Genomic DNA, 20297 nt, shown 5'->3' with positions numbered 1-20297 from the left:
GAGTAGCTGGGATTATAGGCACGCACCACCATGCCCAGCTAATGTTTTGTATTTTCAGTAGAGACAGGGTTTCCCCATGTTGACCAGGATGGTCTCTATCTCTTGACCTCATGATCCACCCGCCTCGGCCTGCCAAAGTGCTGGGATTACAGGCGTAAGCCATGGCGCCCAGTCAATTTTTGTACTTTTTTGTAGTAGAGATGGGGTTTCACCATGTTGGCCAGGCTGGGCTTGAACTCCTGGGCTCAAGGCTTGTCTCAGCTTCCCAAAGTGCTGGGATTACTAGCATGAGCCACCGTGCCTGGCCTATCCTGATGTCTTATTTTTTTATTTTTTATTTTTTTAGATGGAGTTTTGCTCTTGTTGCCCAGGCTGGAGTGCAATGGCACCATCTGGGCTCACTGCAACCTCTCCCCCTGGGTTCAAGTGCTGCTTCTGCCTCAGCTTCCCGAGTAGCTGGAATTACAGGCATGTGCCACCATACCTGGCTAATTTTGAATAGTATTTATTTTGTAAATTGTCTACCATTAACTTGTACTATTTTTTCTATTGCCAGCATACTTATTTTAGTAAACATCCCAGGTACTTTCTCAAAGGTGACTACACCAATTTGAAATATGTACAATGATTAACTCCTTCATCTTCAACATCAGGAGAACAGAGATAATAACTACTTGTTTATGTTTGTTTTTCAGAGATAGTCTCCATTTATTTCCCCTTCATGTTTCCCCCCTTTGAAGCTGCCACCAAACACAAACTCTTCTCATTTAAAAAAATGCTTAGCTAGCTTTTGGAACATAATTCTTTCACTAGCGGTAAGTGATTCTTTGAAAGCTTTTAGCTATGTTTTAATTTTTCTTCTTTTTTTTTTTTGAGACAGAATCATCCAAGCTGGAGTGCAATGGCATGATCTTGGCTCACTGCAACTTCCACCTCCGGGTTCAAGTGATTCTTCTGCCTCAACCTCCTGAGTAGCTGGGATTACAGGCCATGCCCAGCTAATTTTTTGTGTTTTTAGTAGAGACAGGGTAATTTTTCTAATTTCTTTTTTTTTTTTTTTTTTGAGGCGGTGATCCACCCTCGTCAGCCTCGCTGAGTGCTGGGATTACAGGCTTGAGCCACCGCGCCCAGCCCTAATTTCTTTTTTCTTTCTTTTTTTTTTTTTGAGACGGAGTCTTGCTCTGTGGCCCACGTGGATTGCAGTGGCGCTATCTTGGCTCACTCCAGCCTCTGCCTCCCGAGTTCAAGTGATTCTTGTGCCTCAGCCACCTCAGTAGCTGGGATTACAGGTGCCTGCCACCATACCCAGCTAATTTTTCTATTTTTGTAGAGACAGGGTTCACCATGTTGGCCAGGCTGGTCTTGAACTCCTGACCTCAGGTGATCCATCTGCCTCAGCCTCCTGAAGTGCTGGGATTACAGGCGTGAGCCACCCCTCCTGGCCCGTTTCCAATGTTTTTGTAATTATAAATACTGCTGCAATGAACATACCCATGCATATGTAAATCCTAAGAAGTGAAACTGCTGGGTTCAAGAGTATGCACAATTAAACTTTATATAGATATTACCAATTTACCCTCCAAAGTAACCATACCAATGTATACCACCACCAGGCTTGCTAAAAACATTCTAAGATATTAATTTTACGGATGAAATATCCACTGAGACTTCTGAAAAAACTTCACATTCAACTCATGTACTTACCCATAGGTTCCTTAATAACACCATAATAATCTGGTGCATCATTAGGGTCTACTGGTTCAAGGAAAGGCCAGGCCATCTTATGGGCCTATAATGAAAAAATAGGCATCATTATTGTCAGTGAAAACACTACTTCCATTTAAGTTTCCCGGTTGAGTTACTACATCAATGAACATAAAGGTTAATTTAAAAAAATTTTTCTTTTGAGATGGAGTTTCGTTCTGTTGCCCAGCCTGGAGTTCAGTGGTACGATTCTGGGTCACTTCAATCTCCACCTCCCAGGTTCAAGTGATTCTCCTGCCTCAGCCTCCTGAATAGTTGTGATTACGGACATGGTGGTGTGTGCCTGTCCTGTAATTCCAGCTACGTGGGAGGCTGAAGCAGGAGAACTGCTTAAACCGGGGAGGTGGAGATTGCAGTAAGCTGAGATCGAGCCACTGGACTCCAGCCTGGGCAATAAGAATGAGACCCCATCTCAAAAACAAACAAACAAACAAACAAACAAACAAACCATATGAGGTGATTTCTGCTCTAGTAATAAGTTACCGAAGATAAGCATCCTCTACAATAATGGTACTCAAAAGCTGGCCAGAAGACCTTAGTGTGGAGGGCTGGAGCACAAGTTAGAATTCACAAAATCAGTATTCTGTGTCCTACATGATGACCTGTCACTCACTCAGTGATGCTGGCATTGCAACTGCTTCTGTCAACAGGTGGGATGGGTTCAAAGTATGGAGTCACTACCACAGCTGGTTATGATGAGGTGGCAGAGATGTGATGCTAAATGACACTGAACCACACATTGAGATGACTATTCTCTTTTTAGGTACGTGAATTCTTGTGATCATGATAACAATAGGAGAAAGTTTCTTTCTTTCTTTTTTTTTTTTTTTTAAAGATGGGGTCTCACCATGTTGGTCAGGCTGGTCTTGAACTCCCGACCTCAGGTGATCCGCCCGTCTTGGCCTCCAAAGTGCTTGGATTACAGGCGTGAGCCACCTCGCCTGGCCAAGAAAGTTTCAATCCATTGCACTATAACCTCTTATTTCCCCCATTTTTTTTGAGACAAGGTCTTGCTCTGTCACCCAGGCTGGAGTGGAGTGGCATGATCATAGTTCACTGTGCTCAAGGGATCCTCTCACCTCAGTCTCCAAGTAGCTGGGATTACAAGTGAGTGCCAACATGCCAAGCTAATTTTTTTAAATAAATGTTTTCAGAGATGGGGTCTTACTTTGTTGCCCAGGTTGGTCTCTAACTTGTTGACTCAAGTGATCCTCTGCCTTGGCCTCCCAAAGTGCTGATTATAGGTGTGAACACCACACTGGCCTTTTCTTTCCCCCCCTTGAGATGGAGTCTCGCTCTGTCACGCAGCCTGGAGTGCAGTGGTGCAATCTCGGCACACTGCAACCTCTGCCTCCTGGGTTCAAGTGATTTTCCTGCCTCAGCCTGGTGAGTAGCTGAGATTACAGGTATGTGCCACCATGCAAGGCCAATTTACGTATTTTTACTAGAAACAGGGTTTCACCATGTTGGTCAGGGTGGTCTGGAACCTGTGACCTCATGATCCGCCCACTTTGACCTCCCAAAGTGCTGGGGTTACAAGTGTGAGGCACTGCACCCGGCCCACACTGGCCTTCAATACATCTCTATCACTTGCTAATCCTGCAAACCATCCCCATCCTGTTTTTCTTTCTTTTGTTTCTTTTTCTTTTTTGAGACGGGGTCTCATACTGTTGCCTGGGCTGGAGTGCTGTGGCTCATCTTGGCTCACTGCCGCCTCTGCCTCCTGGGTTCAAGCGATTATCCTGCCTCAGCCTCCCTAGTAGCTAGGATTACAGGTGTGCACCACCATGCCCAACTAATTTTTTTGTATTTCTAGTAGAGACAGGGTTTCACCATGTTGGCCAGTCTGGTCTCGAACTCCTGACCTCGTGATCTGCTTGCTTCAGGCTCCCAAAGTGCTGGGATTACAGGTGTGAGCTACTGTGCTCGGCCCCCTTTCTGTTTTTCAAAAGGAAAAGAATAACTACAATCTAATCAAACTATTTCTCAATCCACGGGGGTGAGAGGAAGTTTCTTTAAAAATCAAATGTAGCGCTTCCTGGACAGCCCCGCGGTGTCCCCTGGCCCCCCAAAAAAAAATAAAAATAAAAATAAAAATCAAATGTATAAATAAGTGAGTCACGTGAAAACTCTTATGTGTGTTAGATAAACTGAGTTTGTGTGGAGATATGGCAAAGCTCAGGACACTGGTACATGAAGAACTGAAGTGCGTTAAGCACTACACTAGACTAGCTGGGAGTCAGTAAATAATCACGCTAAGATTGGAAACTTGAAATCCTAGAAATGCTTCCAAACTTATGGTCGTTGATTTTATTTTCAAATGCTGCACACAGAGGGGTCTCTCACCTGTAAGGAACGGAGCACCCTCTTCAACCCCTCATAATCCTTCTCTGTTAGTGGCGTGAGCACTGTCATGGCATCCTCTGTTGACTGGCACTGTGGACAGACATACTCATCAATGAGCTCTGCCTCACTTTGCAAGATGCCAACGCAGCGCCCATGGTACCAATTCTGACACCGATCACAGCCAATATAAAATCTGCAAGATCCGAAACGGAAATGTGAGTTGAAAAACAGATGGGATGATGTTCCTTATAATAAAGCATGCACCTGAAAACTTGCTAAACCCTGGGATGTAAAATAGTTTTAGTATTACGATTTTAATACTTTCAAGATTGACATTCCAGTACATTAATTTAGTATTTTTGATGTTAAGAACAAGCAGTAAAAAAATTTGTAAGAACACTGTGTAATATTGGAGAACCAATTTAAAAATAAATATAAAACATTTAATTGATTTTAAAGCTGAAAACAAAGCCAAAAATCTTTCCACTAGTACTGTATTGTATGGGAGTTCAAATTCCTACAAGCCAGTAACAGTCTCAGAGCTTGTACCCAAATTAGTTTTTTTCTAACCTGCAATAAAGCACCATTTCAAACACTGATAAAGTCCAAACAAGTCAGGCTATTTTAATCTCATTAATTTCTATGTTACATATTGAAGAATCAAATCTACCATTAAACCACATTTCCCCAACGTGTCTCAAACATTCACTATGAAGCAAGATAAATTTTGAAGGGTAGGTAAAGAGGGAAAAAGAGAAAAAAAAATTGAAAAGGAATTTGTAATGTAAGTGTATAATCAATGTAGAAAAAAAATCTGCTTTTTATTTTAAAATAAATAAGTAACCAGTCAGAGCAATTTGGCTTCCTAAATTATTAAATATGATGTCCTTATCGGAACTCACTGTGACTCATCATAAGGTGTTCTGCAGATACAGTACAATTCCTCACTGCTGCCCTCTTGTGCCCGTTTACAATCATTACAGATGTACACATCCATTTTCTTAGCCTCCTTTTCTGTGATGCCAACACATTCTCCATGATACCAGTTAGTACAAAGATCACAGCCAATATAGAACCTAAAAGTATTCACAATGAAAATGACAATGTAATTGTCATTTTGAGCTGCATGGTACTTAAATCTGTCTTCCCTGCCTTGATTCACTTTTTTTACAGGATAACTTCCTGCAATGAGTCAGCTAAACATTCCTGAATCCAACCATTCTACCCCTGGCAAACTCCAGTAGCTGACGCTCTATCATGTGTGGAAACATAAAGTCACTCACATCAGTTTCAACAAGTACACTGCTTAGTGAAATATGGGTCTTTAAAAACATACTAGAATTTGAAAAAAGAAACAACACACTGATGGTAATGTCTTCCTCTGAATGAATGTGTGTAAAACTGTAACAGGCACAAAAACCAAAGCCAAAGAATCAAAGACTTACATCTGTCAAACCTATTCCACAGAAGCCATTTCAATATCAGGGCTATTTCTTAGATAGGTTTGAAAATGTATCTCACAATTTAAATTTGAAAACAAAGCAAAGCGCAAACACCAAGTAGAAGTTACACTACAAGAACATGCAGGTCAGCCAGGTGTAGAAGATAAATGGTCAAAATATGATATGAAGAAGAGAACTAAGAAAGTTACATATAGCAATTCAATCTCTACCAGATTTGCTGAATAAACAATGGAATTTAATCTAATTAAAAAAATCTCTCATAATGGATTATGGCATGGGCCAGTTTTTCAGTTAATACAATGTCTGTGACAATATGGACAGTGGCCTGGCTAATTAACGGGCAAGGAACTTGGAAGGAGCTGTTTCAATTCAACACCAGGGACCCGGTGTGGACAACAATGCCAGTATAGTTATCTAAAACCTGTGAGGTTCTACAGTGTTTGGTAAGATGGAGCTGTATAAGTGTGTAATTGTGGAGTGCAGAGTGGCCTCTGTAATAAAAGACCTCTAATGACAAAAGGAAAAGTAAATGTAACAAATGCTTATACAGTGTGTGTACAAGTGTTGATAGGCGCTGTGCAGGAACACCATGTCAAAGTCATAGTGAGAATTACCATGAATCACAGGGAAGCAGACTGGCCTTGCTGATACCATTGGTACTGTTAGTTCTACCAAGGCATTTCTTGGTAGATTCACCTAGAGGAATGGAAGTCGTCCTCAAGCTTCAAATTGACCTGCTTCATGAATGTGAAGGAATAATATATGGTTATGTAGTTTATCCTGTTACCACTAACTTTTTTATTTTTGAGACAGTGTCTTGCTGTAGAGCCCAGGCTGTAGAGCAGGGTCAGGATCACGGCCCCATGAAGCCTGGACCTCCCAGGCTCATGTGATCCTCCCACCTCAGCCTCCCGAGTAGCTGGGACTATAGGTGTGCACCACCAGGCCCAGCTTTTTTTTTTTTTTTGATGGAGCCTGGCTGTCTCCTAGGCTGGAGTGCAGTGTCGAAATCTCAGCTCACTGTAACCTCTGTCTCTTGGGTTCAAGCGATTCTCCTGCCTTGGCCTCCCGAGTAGCTGGGATTACAGGTGTGTGCCACCACACCTGGCTAATTTTTGTATTTTTAGTAGAGACAGGATTTCACCATGTTGGCCAGGCTGGTCTTGAAATCCTGACCTCAGGTGATCCGTCCACTTCAGCCTCCCACAGTGCTAGGATTACAGGCATGAGCCACTGTACCCAGTCAACTTTTTGTAGAGAACAGGGCCTCTTTATGTTGCCCAGACTGGTCTCAAACACCGGGGCTCAGGTGATCCTCTGCCTTGGCCTCCCAAAGTGCTTACATTACAGGTATGAGCCATGGTGCCCAGCACTTTTTTCTTTTGAACTATGACTCTCACATGATTTTCACTGCCACAGGTGGGGGTCCTCTGAGGTACTTTGTGTGTTATCTCCACTGGGTGATAGGCTGTGTTCTGGAGGGATGTTCAGGACTTGAATTTCAATTTTTAGTCACTCTCTCTCACTGGATTCCCAAACCAGCCTAGTTTGGGATGAGAGATTACGAACTACTCCTTGAAAACACTAACTCATCTCAACTAAAACCGGGAGTGAATGAACCTGGCATACTAAAATGTTAATAATGACAAAATGAAAAACATAAAATAACCACAAAATAATGAGGCGATCACGATGCAGTGGGCACATGTACATGTGTGCCTCATTTTATGCAATGTAGGCATTTCAAAGAAGTGTGTGAAATGAATTTCTGTGATCTGATACTCTAAACAGGCCAAAGAACCCTTGTTATTTAAAGAAATTATGTAAGGAAATCTTTTCAACTGAAAAAGAAAAATAAGCAAACTCCTCTTTCAGAAATCAAAATCAATTAGTATATTTTGCTTAAAGTGAGGCACACTTGTATTAAATTAAGGAAAAAAATCACTGAACAGGGTTCTACTGTTTACATTATGTGTAATTTCCAATGAGGTAAGATAATGAAAAGTAAAGATGCCTAAAGTGATTTGTGTTTAATTCAACACACAGCTCAATCTACCAACAAAGTTTTCATTCTGCATTTGCAAACAGATTATCATTTAGATAGCACCACCAAAGCAGCTTTAATGTTGCAACTTGAACATCATTGAAGAGACCAGAATTTTATTTTAGGAATCAATCAGGTATCCACTTAAGGTAGGTATTAAGCATTCCTAATTCTAATTAATTGATTCTAAATGATTATTTTTTAAAGCACAATCAAACTTTTTGGTGCTGTAAAAAATATAGTGGTTAATTGTGGTTTTAAAAAGCTGGCCTATATTTTAATGTTCAAAGTAGAAGTTAAATGTTTTGTAAAATGATAGTAATGACCAAAAAAATGAAACTACATTTATGTTTTAGTGCCTCTATAGTCTTGTTTATATCACCAAATACAAGTCACAACTGTCAAAAACAGCTTCCAGCTGCCAAATTGTTGGGCGTTATGCTTGAGGAATGGGGAAAAGGAACACGTCTTGCATTTTTCTGGCTTTTGTCTCTGATAAGAAAGTGGAAACTTTGACAAAAATATTGAGTTGCAGTATTTTAATATAAAAAACAGAACTACTTAAAACAAAACAATTAAGAAACCGAACCATTCAGGTTCAAAACCTCAGCCCATTCATGTTCAAATAGTTTCCAGGATTTCATATATTCACAGGACTTTTAACAGATCCCAGAAAGGATGCTCTCCATTCTGGGAAACAGTATGACACCTCCTTCTCCAGACATCAATTACTTATAGATTTGGAGTTAATTCAGAGGGAAGAGGGGAAAACAAAGGAGCAACAGAAAGCTTGTTTTTGACAGAAAAGAATATAACAAAGGACAATCACAAACACGTGAAATAGCAAATTTTACTTTACTAGCGTCAAGGGTAAGAATATCACATGCAAGACCACGGATGAAACATTACTCTTAAATTTAATATTTTCATTTATATCACTCCCAAAATATTCATTGTCTTCAAAACTGTCAATTTCACGGCTAAACTTTCAAGACAAAAAACTAGAGCTCAAAAAGATCTACTCACTTAGATTCATCATAAGGCGTTTTACAGATACAGTAAAGCTTTGTGTCCTTCTTAGTTTCCTTTGAGGTAGTAGAGATCATTTTCTTCTTCTTGGACTTTGAGCTTGAGTCTTTTTCCTCTTCCCGCTTCCTCTTCTGGGAAGCAGCAGGTAAGGTGGGCGTGGATAGGAGGCCTGCTTGTTGCACAGCAGGTGGAGGGGGAGGTGAAGGTGGAGGGGCTGGAGGGGCTGGAGGGGCTGCCGTCACTGGGGGGCAGGGTGCAGGTACTGCTGTGGCTTGAGCCACCTGCATCAGGTCTTTTTCTTTCTTAATTTTCAGGTCTCTCTTCAGCTCTTCCTGTTGTCAATTAAAGACAATACAAGACTGTCATTAGAGTCATGTAAATGTGTGATCTGGCCAGAAGATGGTACATTACCCACTCCTGTCGAAGTAGTTCCACAGTTCAGCCTAATGTGAGAGGTTTTTTTTTCTTAATACTCAAATTGCACCTTGAGTGAGAGAGTTTTAGTTAGTTCCAAACGAGTTTTCTTGTAGCTTAAACCCAACTAAGACAATTAGAAACAAAAAATGAAGATTATGTAACAACAACTGGAAAGCTGTTAGCTACCTTCAAAGGACAGCTGAATGAAAGAATGAAGTGGTTAGAACATCCCTCCTGGCTTGCCCCTGTCCCCCCGGGGTTCTCTCTGTAGTTGCTCAGATGGTTATTTCAAGTATCCTCACCACTGGCTGCTTTCTTCTACTTGCTCTTGCTCTCTGTTCTTTTTTTTTTTTTTTTTGAGACGGAGTTTCGCTCTTGTTACCCAGGCTGGAGTGCAATGGCGTGATCTCGGCTCACTGCAACCTCTGCCTGCTGGGTTCAGGCAATTCTCCTGCCTCAGCCTCCTGAGTAGCTGGGATTACAGGCACGCGCCACCATGCCCAGCTAATGCTCTCTGTTCTTACAGTGTGATTGGACTAGACTACATTGTGACCTTGAGACTCACAACGTAGTCTGACCAGTATAAAGCAGAAAAGAGGCAGATCTGCCTTGTTTATTATGATGCTCCTATGTCTAAAATTTCAGACTGGAGGGAGAGTTGGGCAACATAACATACTACTTTCTATTGTAAAAAAAAATACTTTCTTTTTTTTGGAGACGGAGTTTTGCCCAAGTTGGAGTGCAATGGTGTGATTTCAACCCACTGCAACCTCCAACTCCCGAGTAGCTGGGATTATAGACTCGCGCCACTATGCCCAGCTAATTTTTTATATTTTCAGTAGAGACGGAGTTTCACTATGTTGGCCAGGCTGGTCTCGAACTCCTGACCTCAGGTGATCCACCTGCCTTGGCCTCCCATGCTGAGATTACAGGCATGTGTTATCATGTCTGGTCAATTTTTGTATTTTTAGTAGAGATAGGGTTTCTCCATGTAGGTCAGGTTGGTCTTGAATTCCTGACCTGAGGTGATCCACCTGCCTTGGTCTCCCAAAGTGCTGGGATTACAGGTGTCACACTGTGCTTGGCCAAGTTTTGGGAAATAATCACAATTTTAAAAAAATTTTTATTTATTATTTTTTTTGAGACAGTCGTGCTCTGTCCCCCAGGCTGGAGTGCAGTGGCGCAATCTTGGCTCACTGCAACCTCTATCTCCCAGGTTCAAGTGATTCTTGTGCATCATCAGCCTCCTGAGTAGCTGGAATTAAAGGTACATGCTACCATGCCCGGCTCATTTTTGTATTTTTAGTAGAGACAGGGTTTCACTATGTTGGTCAGGCTGGTCTCGAACTCCTGACCTCATGGATCCTCCCGAATCGGCCTTCCAAAGTGTTGGGATTGTAGGTGTGAGCCACCGCCCCTGGCCTTAATTTTTATTTTGACCGACTTTGTTTGTCTGGGCCTGAGGAATTTCCTAGGACGTGGAACTTTCAGGATTTTTGTTTGTTTTTGAGATGGAGTCTTGCTCTGTTGCTGGCTGGAGTCCAGTGGTACGATCTCGGCACACTGCAACCTCTGCCTCCTGGGTTCAGGCGATTCTCCTGCCTCCGTTTCCCAAGTAGCTCCGTGCCCGGCCTCTTTTCATATTTTTTTTAAAAAAGTTTTAAGCCCGCTGTGGTGGCTCATGCCTGTAATCTCAGCACTTCGGGAGGCCAAGGCAGGCGGATCACAAGGTCAAGAGATCGAGACCATCCTTGCCAACAAGGTGAAACCCCGTCTCTACTAAAAATACAAAAATTAGCTGGGCATAGTGGCGTGCTCCTGTAATCCCAGCACTTTGGAAGGCCAAGGTGGGCGGGTCACGAGGTCAGGAGATTGAGACCATGCTGGCCAACATGGTGAAACCCTGTCTCTACTAAAAATACAAAAATTAGCTGGGTATGGTGGCGTGTGCCTGCAATCCCAGCTACAAAGGAGGCTGAGGCAGGAGAACTGTTTGAACCTGGGAGGGAGGCGGAGGTTGCTGTGAGCTGAGATTGTGCCACTGCACTCCAGCTGGGCGATAGAGTGAGACTCCCTCTTGGAAAAAAAAAAAGTTTTAATGAGCAGTGAGGACTACCAGAGGTCACTTTCATTGCCATCTTGGTTTTGGCTGGTTTCTTTACTGCCTTCTGTTTTTCCTTTTTCTTTTGAGACTGGGTCTCATTCTGTCACCCAGGTTGGAGTGCGGTGGCACAATCTTGGCTCACTGTATCCTTCACCTCCCAGGCTCAGGTGATCCTCCCACCTCGGCCTCCTAAGTACCTAGGACCACAGGCATGTGCCACCAAGCTCAGTTAATTTTTTTATTTTTGGTAGAGGCGTGGTTTCACCATGTTGGCCAGGCTGGTCTCGATCTCCTGACCTCAGGTGACCCACCTCGGACTCCCAAAGTGCTGAGATTACAGGTGTGAGCCTCCTGTGTCTGGCCAACATACTATTTTCTCAATATGCATTTTGCCATACTTTTTAAGCACACCTCCTCTGCTATATAGTAGTACTACTTACTCTTGGAAGTGATCAAACTGTATCACCCTAGGGGCAAACCCATTGTGATTGGCATTCACAAATATATTTGGTATAAAGAAATCATAGCTATGACCAAGAGTATTTCTTTCTTTTTTTTTTTTTGAGACGGAGTTTCGCTCTTGTTACCCAGGCTGGAGTGCAATGGCGCGATCTCGGCTCACCGCAACCTCCGCCTCCTGGGTTCAGGCAATTCTCCTGCCTCAGCCTCCTGAGTAGCTGGGATTACAGGCATGCGCCACCATGCCCAGCTAATTTTTGGTACTTTTAGTAGAGACGGGGTTTCACCTTGTTGACCAGGATGGTCTTGATCTCTTGACCTCGTGATCCACCCGCCTCGGCCTCCCAAAGTGCTGGGATTACAGGCTTGAGCCACCGCGCCCGGCGAGTATTTCTTTCCTATTGGAGACAGTATCTTGCTTTGTCACCCTGCCTGGACTGCAGTGATACAAACACAGCTTGCTGCAGCTGTGACCTGCCAGGCTCAAATGATCCTCCTGCCTCAACCCCTTCAAGTAGCTATAGGTGCTCACCACCATGCCCTGTACATTTTTTTTTTTTTGTAGAGATGGACTCTTGCTGTGTTGCCAAGGCAACTTAACTCCTGAGCTCAAGTGATCTGCCGGCCTTGGCCTCTCAAAGTGTTGGGCTAACAGGCAGGAATGTGACGCTTGCACCTGGCCATAAGAATATTTTTTAAAATCTGACTTAAAAACATTTTAAAAAACTCTTTTAGAGTTTCACCATGTTGGATAGGCTGATCTCGAACTCCTGACTTCAGGTGGTCCACCCACCTTGGCCTCCCAAAAGTGCTTGGATTACAGGTGTGAGCCACTGTGCCTGGTCAAAATCTGACACATTTATAAATTTCTACAATAATTTAAAATACCAAAAATAGTCCCCAAACATTTTATTGTGATTATTTTTCTTCCTAAATTTTATAGTGTCTCAGGAAAATAACTTAGCCCACATTTCCTTTAAAGTTTTCTTTTTTTTTTTTAAATGAAGGACTGAATTCATTTTATTTTTCCTTCTTTAAAAAAATTCGTCCAGCACAGTGGCTCACACCTGTATCCCAGCACTTTGGGAGGCTGAGGCTGGAGGACCACTTGAGTTCTGGAGTCTTGCTGTGTTGTCCAGGTAACTTAACTCCTAAACTCAAGTGACCAGCCTGGCCAACAGGGCGAAACCCCATCTCTACTAAAAATACAAAAATTAGTCAGGTGTGGTGGCACATGCCTATACTGCCAGCTACTTGGAAGGCTGAGGTGGGAGGATCCCTTAAGCCTGGGAGGTCAAGACTTCAGTGAGCTGTGATGCCACCACTGTACTCCAACATAGATGACAAAGTGAGAGCCTGCCTAAAACAAAACGAAACAGAACAAAAAAACTTTTGGAGATAGGCCTCACTTGATTGCCCAGGCTGGAGTGCAGTGGTGCTATCATGGCTCAATGCAGCCTCAACCTCCCAAGCTCAAGCAATCCCCCTGCCTCCAGCTTGCCAAGTAGCAGAGACTACAGGTGTGCATCACAACACCCAGTGAATTCTTTTTTATAAAAACAGGGTTTTGCCATGTTGCCTAGGCTGGTCTCAAAATCCTGTCCTCAAGTGATCTGCCCACCTTAGCCTTCCAGAGTGCTGGGATTACAGGCGTGAGCCACACCTCTCCTGGCATATAAATGATAATTTAAGTGAATCTCTGAAGCTATAGTTTTTTTGTTTTGAGATGGAGTCTCACTCTGTCATGCAGTGCTACAATCTCAGCTCACTGCAACCTCTGCCTTCCAGGTTCAAGTGATCCTCTTCCCTCAGCTTCCCAAATAGCTGGGATTATAGGCCCCTGCCACCATGCCTGGCTAATTTTTGCATTTTTAGTAGAGATGGGGTTTCGCCCTGTTAGCCAGGCTGGTCTCAAACTCTTGATCTTAAGTCGTCCTCCCGCCTTGGCCTCCCAACGCTGCACCTAGCCTCTGAAGCTATTGTTTTATAGATTCTAAAGCAGAGACTTCACATAGATGTCTATGAAAAGCCAAAAACAAAAAACTCACAGGAAAACTTGATTCCCCCTGCCAAAATTTCAAGTATTTGCCTAAAGGTAAGGTCCACCTGCACCTGAAATACAGTTTGCTGTGCCCCTCTTTGCAGGGTCACCCATCCCTATGCACCAATTACACTAGTAACAATCATCACGTGAGTACCTCAGGAAACTTTTAAACATATCACAAACATTTTATCAAATAAACCTCAATGGCCCTGGTTTAAGAAATCTGTTTCTCTCCCTACAGACTATCTAGTCTTATAAAGTCAAAAGAGAAGCAATGTGACAAATGATTCAACAGCCCTTCTCTATTTAAAGAGAAAGACTGAACTTCTTACTAGGAAAACCCTTGAGTTTCATTTCCTAGTTCATATAATATATTTATAACATCATAGAATGGATTTTGGGAAAACCAAGATGGTATAGGGGGCATACACTTTGATCCTCCCTTTCCCTTCAAAAACATACAAGTGAGAGTAAAATATAAAAAAGAGAAATTTAGACTAACATGCTGTTTATGAGGCAGGGATAAGAGCTGGCTCCCTGTTGGGCTACACTGGGCTTCAGGAGAGAAAACAAAAACAAACTCCTCTTACTCAAAATAAGCTTGCAAAACTCAAATGTTTGAAAACGAAAACATGTAATATGAAAGGAAGACAACCAGGGCCAAGCATGGTGGCTCACGCCTGTAATCCCAGCACTCTGGGAGGTTGAGGCAGGAGGATCACTTGCTTGTGCCCAGGAGTTTGAGACCAGCCTGGTAACACGGCAAAACCTTGTCTCTACAAAAAAAATGACAACAATAACATCAACAACAACAACAACAACAACAACAACAAAAAACCAAAATTAGACAGACATGCTAGCATGGCACGCGCCTGTAGTCCCAGCTACTTGGGAAGCTGAGGCTGAAGGGCTAACTGATCTGGGTAGGAGGAGGCTGCAGCGGGCTGTGACTGTACCACTGCACTCCAGCCTGGGCAACAGAACAAGACCCTGCTTCTCAAAAAAAAAAAAAAAAAAAAAAGCCAATAAAATCAATGGTTTAATCTGAATTCACTCCAAATGAAAAATACAAAAATTAGCTAACCACGGTGGTGGGTGGGTACCTGTAATTCCATCTACTCAGGAGGCTGAGGCAGGAGAATCACTTGAACCTGGGAGAAGGAGGCTGCTGTGAGCAGAGATGGAGCCATTGTACTCCAGCCTGGGTGGCAGAGCAAGACTCCGTCTCAAAAAAAAAAAAAAAAAAAAAAGAACAATTTGACAAAAACTTTACTAATATATTCAAAGATGTAATGAAGGTATAAGCTTTATTAAAAAACAAATTATTTTATCAAAAAGATTGGCATGGAGCGAGGAGGAGGAATAAGAAGGTGGCACACAGGACTGTTAGGACAGTGTAACTATTATGAATGATACTGTGACGATGAATATGTTACATTTGGGATTTGCTAAGTCCATAGAACACGAAAAGTTAAGCTTAATGTAAAATATAAATGTCAGTTAGTAATATTGGCTCATTAATTCTAACAATTGTGCCATGCTAATGTTAATAACAGGGAAAGTTGTGTGTCAGTGGGGGAGGAATAATATGAGAACTGTCCATTCTGCATGTAAAACTGCTCTAAACGGGATTTCCCTCTCTGGGATCCCCTCCCACGACACTGTGGGAGCTGGCTTTCTCTCTCTCCCTACTTTTCTCTCTCTGCCTAATAAATCGCTTTTCTGCCAAAAAAAAAAAAAAACAAAACAAAACAAAAAAAAAAAACTGCTCTAAAAAATTAAGCCTGTTGGCTGGGCGTGGTGACTCATGCCTGTTATCCCAGCACTTGGGGAGGCTGAGGAGGGAAGATCACTTGAGGTCAGGAGTTCAAGACCAGTTTGGGTAACATGGTGAAACTCTAACTCTGCTAAAAATACAAAAAGTTAGCCAGGCGTGGTGGCACAAGCCTGTAATCTCAGCAACTCAGGAGGCTGAGGCAGGAGAATCGTTTGAAGCTCGGAGGTAGGTTCAATGTTTATCTTGTAACTATGTTGCTGAATTATAATCTTTTTGAGACTGAGTCTCACTCTGTCACCCAGGCTGGACTGGGTTTATTGTAACCTCTGCCTCCCAGGTTCAAGCGTTTCTCCTGCCTCAGCCTCCCAAGCAGCTGGGACTACATGTACCTGCCGCCATGCCCGGCTAATTTTTTTTGTATTTTTAGTAGAGACTGTGTTTTGCCACATTGGTCAGGTTGGTCTCAAGCTCCTGACCGCAAATGATCTGCCCACCTTGGCGCCCCAAAGTGCTGGGATTACAGGTGTGAGCCATTGTCCACAGGTTTGAATTGTAAATTATAATAATTACTCTCTTGGGGTTTTGATGTAATAACCATATCACACATAAAAACAATGTTGTCTTCTTTTCTCCATTTTTTGTCTATGGTTTCTTTTTCTTGACTTAACACATTAGCCAGAACTTCCAGAAATGCTAAGTAACAATGTTGATTGTTGGCACAGTTGGGGTTTCTGACTTTAACTGGAAGATCTCTAATGTCTCTAAGCTAGGTAATGTTGATTGTTGGTTTGATTAATATTTTCTTACTATTTCTCATCTTTTTTTTTTTTGAGACAGTCTTGCTCTGTTACCCAGGCTGGAGTGCAATGGCATGATTTTGGCTCACTGCAGCCTCAGCCTGAGCTCAAGTGATCTATCTGCCTCAGCGTCCCAAAGTGCAGGGATTACAGGTACAAGCCACTATGCCTGGCCTATTTCATACCTTCTTAAAATGTTTAAGACATGTTATGAAATGTTTTATTTATTTTTTGAGACAAAATCTTGTTCTGTTGCCCAGGCTGGAGTGCAGTGGTGCGATCTTGGCTCACTGCAACCTCCACCTCTCGGGTTCAAGCAATTCTCCCTGCCTCAGCTCCCAAGAAGCTGGGATTACAGGTACCTGTCACCATGCCAGGCTAATTTTTGTATTTTTTCGTAGTGATGGATTTCACCATGTTAGCTAGGCTGTTCTTGAACTCCTGACCTCAGGTAATCTACCCGCCTTGGCCACCCAGGTGCTGGGATTACAGGCATGAGCTGCTGCGCCCGACTTTGAATTGTTTGATATAGCCTACTTCTCTTTTAAAAAGCTGTGTAGGCCGGGCGCGGTGGCTCAAGCCTGTAATCCCAGCACTTTGGGAGGCCGAGGCGGGTGGATCACGAGGTCAAGAGATCAAGACCATCCTGGTCAACATGGTGAAACCCCGTCTCTACTAAAGATACAAAAAATTAGCTGGGCATGGTGGTGCGTGCCTGTAATCCCAGCTACTCAGGAGGCTGAGGCAGGAGAATTGCCTGAACCTAGGAGGCGGAGGTTGCGGTGAGCCGAGATCGTGCCATTGCACTCCAGCCTGGCTACCATGAGTGAAACTCCGTCTCAAAAAAAAAAAGCTGTGTAATTATGTATAAATTATATATGTGTGTGTATATATACATACATATATATACATACACACACACACACACACACACATATATATGTATGTATGTATGTATAAATAAATGTCTACTCTATTTTTTTTTTTTTTTTTTTTTTTTTGAGGGGGGTTTTCACTCATTTTTCCCAGGCTGGAGTGCAATGGCATGATCTCGGCTCACCGCAACCTCCGCCTCCTGGGTTCAGGCAATTCTCCTGCCTCAGCCTCCTGAGTAGCTGGGATTACAGGCACGCACCACCATGCCCAGCTAATTTTTTGTATCTTTAGTAGAGACGGGGTTTCACCATGTTGACCAGGATGGTCTCAATCTCTTGACCTCGTGATCCACCCGCCTCAGCCTCCCAAAGTGCTGGGATTACAGGCTTGAGCCACCGCGCCCGGCCCCTATTTTTTTTTTTTTTTTGAGACAGAATCTTACTGTGTTCCCCAGGCTGGAGTGCAGTGGTGCGATGAAGGCTCACTGCAACTTCCGCCTTCCAGGTTCAAGTGATCCTCCTGCCTTAGGCTCCCAAGTAGCTGGAGCTACAGGTGTACGCCACCACGCCTGGCTAATTTTATATTTTTTGTAGAGATGGGGTTTTGCCATGTTGCCTAGGCTGATCTTGAACTCCTGGGCTCAAATGATCTGCCCACCTTGGCTTCTCAAAGTGCTGGGATTACAGGCATAAGCCACCACAGCTAGCCTACTTTCATTTTTTAATAAATTCCTCTAGAAGGCAGGTTAGCAATACCTACAGAATCATTTACAAGTCAAGGAAGAAATTTTTATTTCTTCCTTTCTTTTTTTTTTTTTTTTTTTTGAGACAGGATCTTGCTCTGTTGCCCAGGCTGCAGTGCAGTGGTGCCATCAGGGCTGACTGGCAGCTTCAACCTGCCAGGCTCAGGTGATCCTTCTGCCTCAGCCTTCCAAGTAGCTGGGACCACAGGTATGTGCCACGACATCTGGCTTTTTCATTTTTTGTAGAGATGAAGTCTCGCCATGTTGGCCAGGCTAGTCTCAAACTCCTGGTCTCAAGTGATCTGCCTGTCTTGGCCTCCCAAAGTGCTGCGGGTACAGGAGTGAGCCACCTCGTCCTGGTGAAATTTGTCTTATTTAATGGACATGCTACGTTTCATTCTTTCAACGTTACTTCGCAGGCTGCACTTTTTTCATGAAATTCTATTCCTGATTACTTTTGGCCAGACTATGTCATAGACATAAAAAGCTCTTCTCAGAGTTCTACAACATTTCAATTAAGAGACTAATCTCTCAGAGTTCCCAGTTTGGAGAATACAATATACATTTAGTTATAAACGCTCTGACTTGTTTCTTAAGACACATGCGTCTCACAGTTCTTTATGTACACAAATGTAAATTCCAGAAAACATACTGAAATTTTAAACCTTATTAAAAAGGCAAGGGAAAAAAGAACCTTAGATGCTAAATACTGGACACAGAAGAAAAGGACATGGCCTCTTACCTGCACTTCAATTTGCAGATCCTTGTCCAGGAGTGCTCTCTTCTTCAGGATCTCGGCTCTGAGCTGCTCTTTGTGCTTGAAGAGCAGAGCTGACAGCTTAGTGGCATTCTGCTTGCTACGTTTCTGCTCCACGCTCTCTTCCCGCTTCCGTTTTTTTGCTGCCTGTTTTTCTTCTTTATCTATCTTATCCAAAATATACTTCATCACCTGGTTACAGACAATCATTCTAGAGAAAAATATACAACCTATGTAATGCTGGGTATTTCACTTTGAAAGGCTTAAGACATGATTCTTCTATGCCTCTACAGATGAGACACAAACTTTCTGTGACAGGAAAACTTCAAGAGTGGTTCAAACCAGTTATAAGGAACTATTAGTGCCAAGTGTTCTCATTTAATGAACTTCAATCAAGACAAACAAGTATAAACTCAGAACTCTGTGCGTGTGCACGATAAAGAGAAGAGACGGACAGACAACAAGACCCTGCATCTCCCCTACCTTTGATTCTCTTCTCTTTCAGCTGGAGTCATGCTCTTTTTCTGTTTTAAATGTTCTATTACAGCATTATGCTTCATCACCACCTTCAGGACAGAATAGATCCAAAGCGCATATTTTATAATGACCACAGGTTAGTGCACAGATAACAACAGTAGAAATTTGAGCACATAAATGTGTTTTTTTTTAAAGAAACTAAGAATTTTATATCGTAACATAAATAAAATTAGCAGCTATTAGATGGCCTGGGTGCTTACCATCTGCTGGGTACTGTGCTAAGCTAAGCACTTGACATTACCTCATTTATTCCTCGTAATGATACTGAACCATAGCAATCATTTTATAAACAAGATACAGAGATACAGGGAAATTAACCACCTTGTTTGGAAACGATAAGTAATATAGCTGAAATTTTAACCTGGCTATCTTCCTCCAAAGGCCATATTTTTAACATTATGCTTTCTTCCCAGGAATTAATTTTAAAGAGCTGTCCCTTGTCTTCCCTATACAAAGATTAGGGGATAGACAGTGTAGTAATTTTCAATTTACAGATACACAGTAGAGCTAGGTAATAGTACATTTAAATATAATACCTATGACCATCACTTTCATAAGAGTATCACCTTACATTTGCTGTTTAAAAAGTGGTTCTATATATAGTACCTCATTTAATCATTGCAATAATCTTGTGTGGCTGGAAAGAGAAGGGTTTTAAGAGGCTATAGCTAAGGAGGAATAAGTGAGTTTCATGAACTGTGAATGGGAGACCGAGGAACTGAATGAAGGTCTCACAACTGGGTAACACTTGAACTCCACACTCAAACTCCTGCCTAGTGCTAAGCGAAGCAAGCTACAGGTAGATGAAAAGATGGTTTCTGCCAGGAACGCTATCAAATGTTTTATGTGTGACTTCATTTTAGTAGACTAATTCTAACCCATCTAAATTGCTTTATTTCACTAATATGCCATTCATTGCAAGATGTTGCTGAATGATGCCACTTTTTATTTAAGCTACTTTTTTACAAAGATGTGACCAGAAATGCAAATGAGTTTAATCTGTCCGTAACTGGCACAGTCTTTATGCAAACTAAGGAATGACAACTTCGAGTAACTTCAAAGGAATTGCTATAATGTCTGAAGTGGCTTTAAAACTTAGTTAAACCCTTAAGTTTTATGTTAATGATTAAAGCTCGTAACT

General features: G+C 42.4%; 1 protein-coding gene across 1 annotated transcript in view; it reads right to left on the bottom strand.

Annotated features, from left to right (window-relative positions):
- BPTF (bromodomain PHD finger transcription factor) overlaps window positions 1-20297 on the bottom strand; it is a 150196-nt gene that overhangs the window by 13194 nt on the left and 116705 nt on the right. Inside the window, 5 exon segments of the mRNA XM_032241187.1 lie at window positions 1705-1789; window positions 4111-4303; window positions 8644-8978; window positions 18605-18830; window positions 19103-19185. Coding sequence (XP_032097078.1) covers window positions 1705-1789; window positions 4111-4303; window positions 8644-8978; window positions 18605-18830; window positions 19103-19185 — 922 coding nt within the window.

Source organism: Sapajus apella, unplaced genomic scaffold (genome assembly GCF_009761245.1).
Source record: "Sapajus apella isolate SASKATOON/1434 unplaced genomic scaffold, GSC_monkey_1.0 scaffold48, whole genome shotgun sequence".
In the NCBI taxonomy this organism is placed as follows: Eukaryota; Metazoa; Chordata; class Mammalia; order Primates; family Cebidae; genus Sapajus; species Sapajus apella.
Note: the sequence above shows the minus strand (reverse complement) of the source record. Positions and strands in the feature narration are given on the sequence as shown.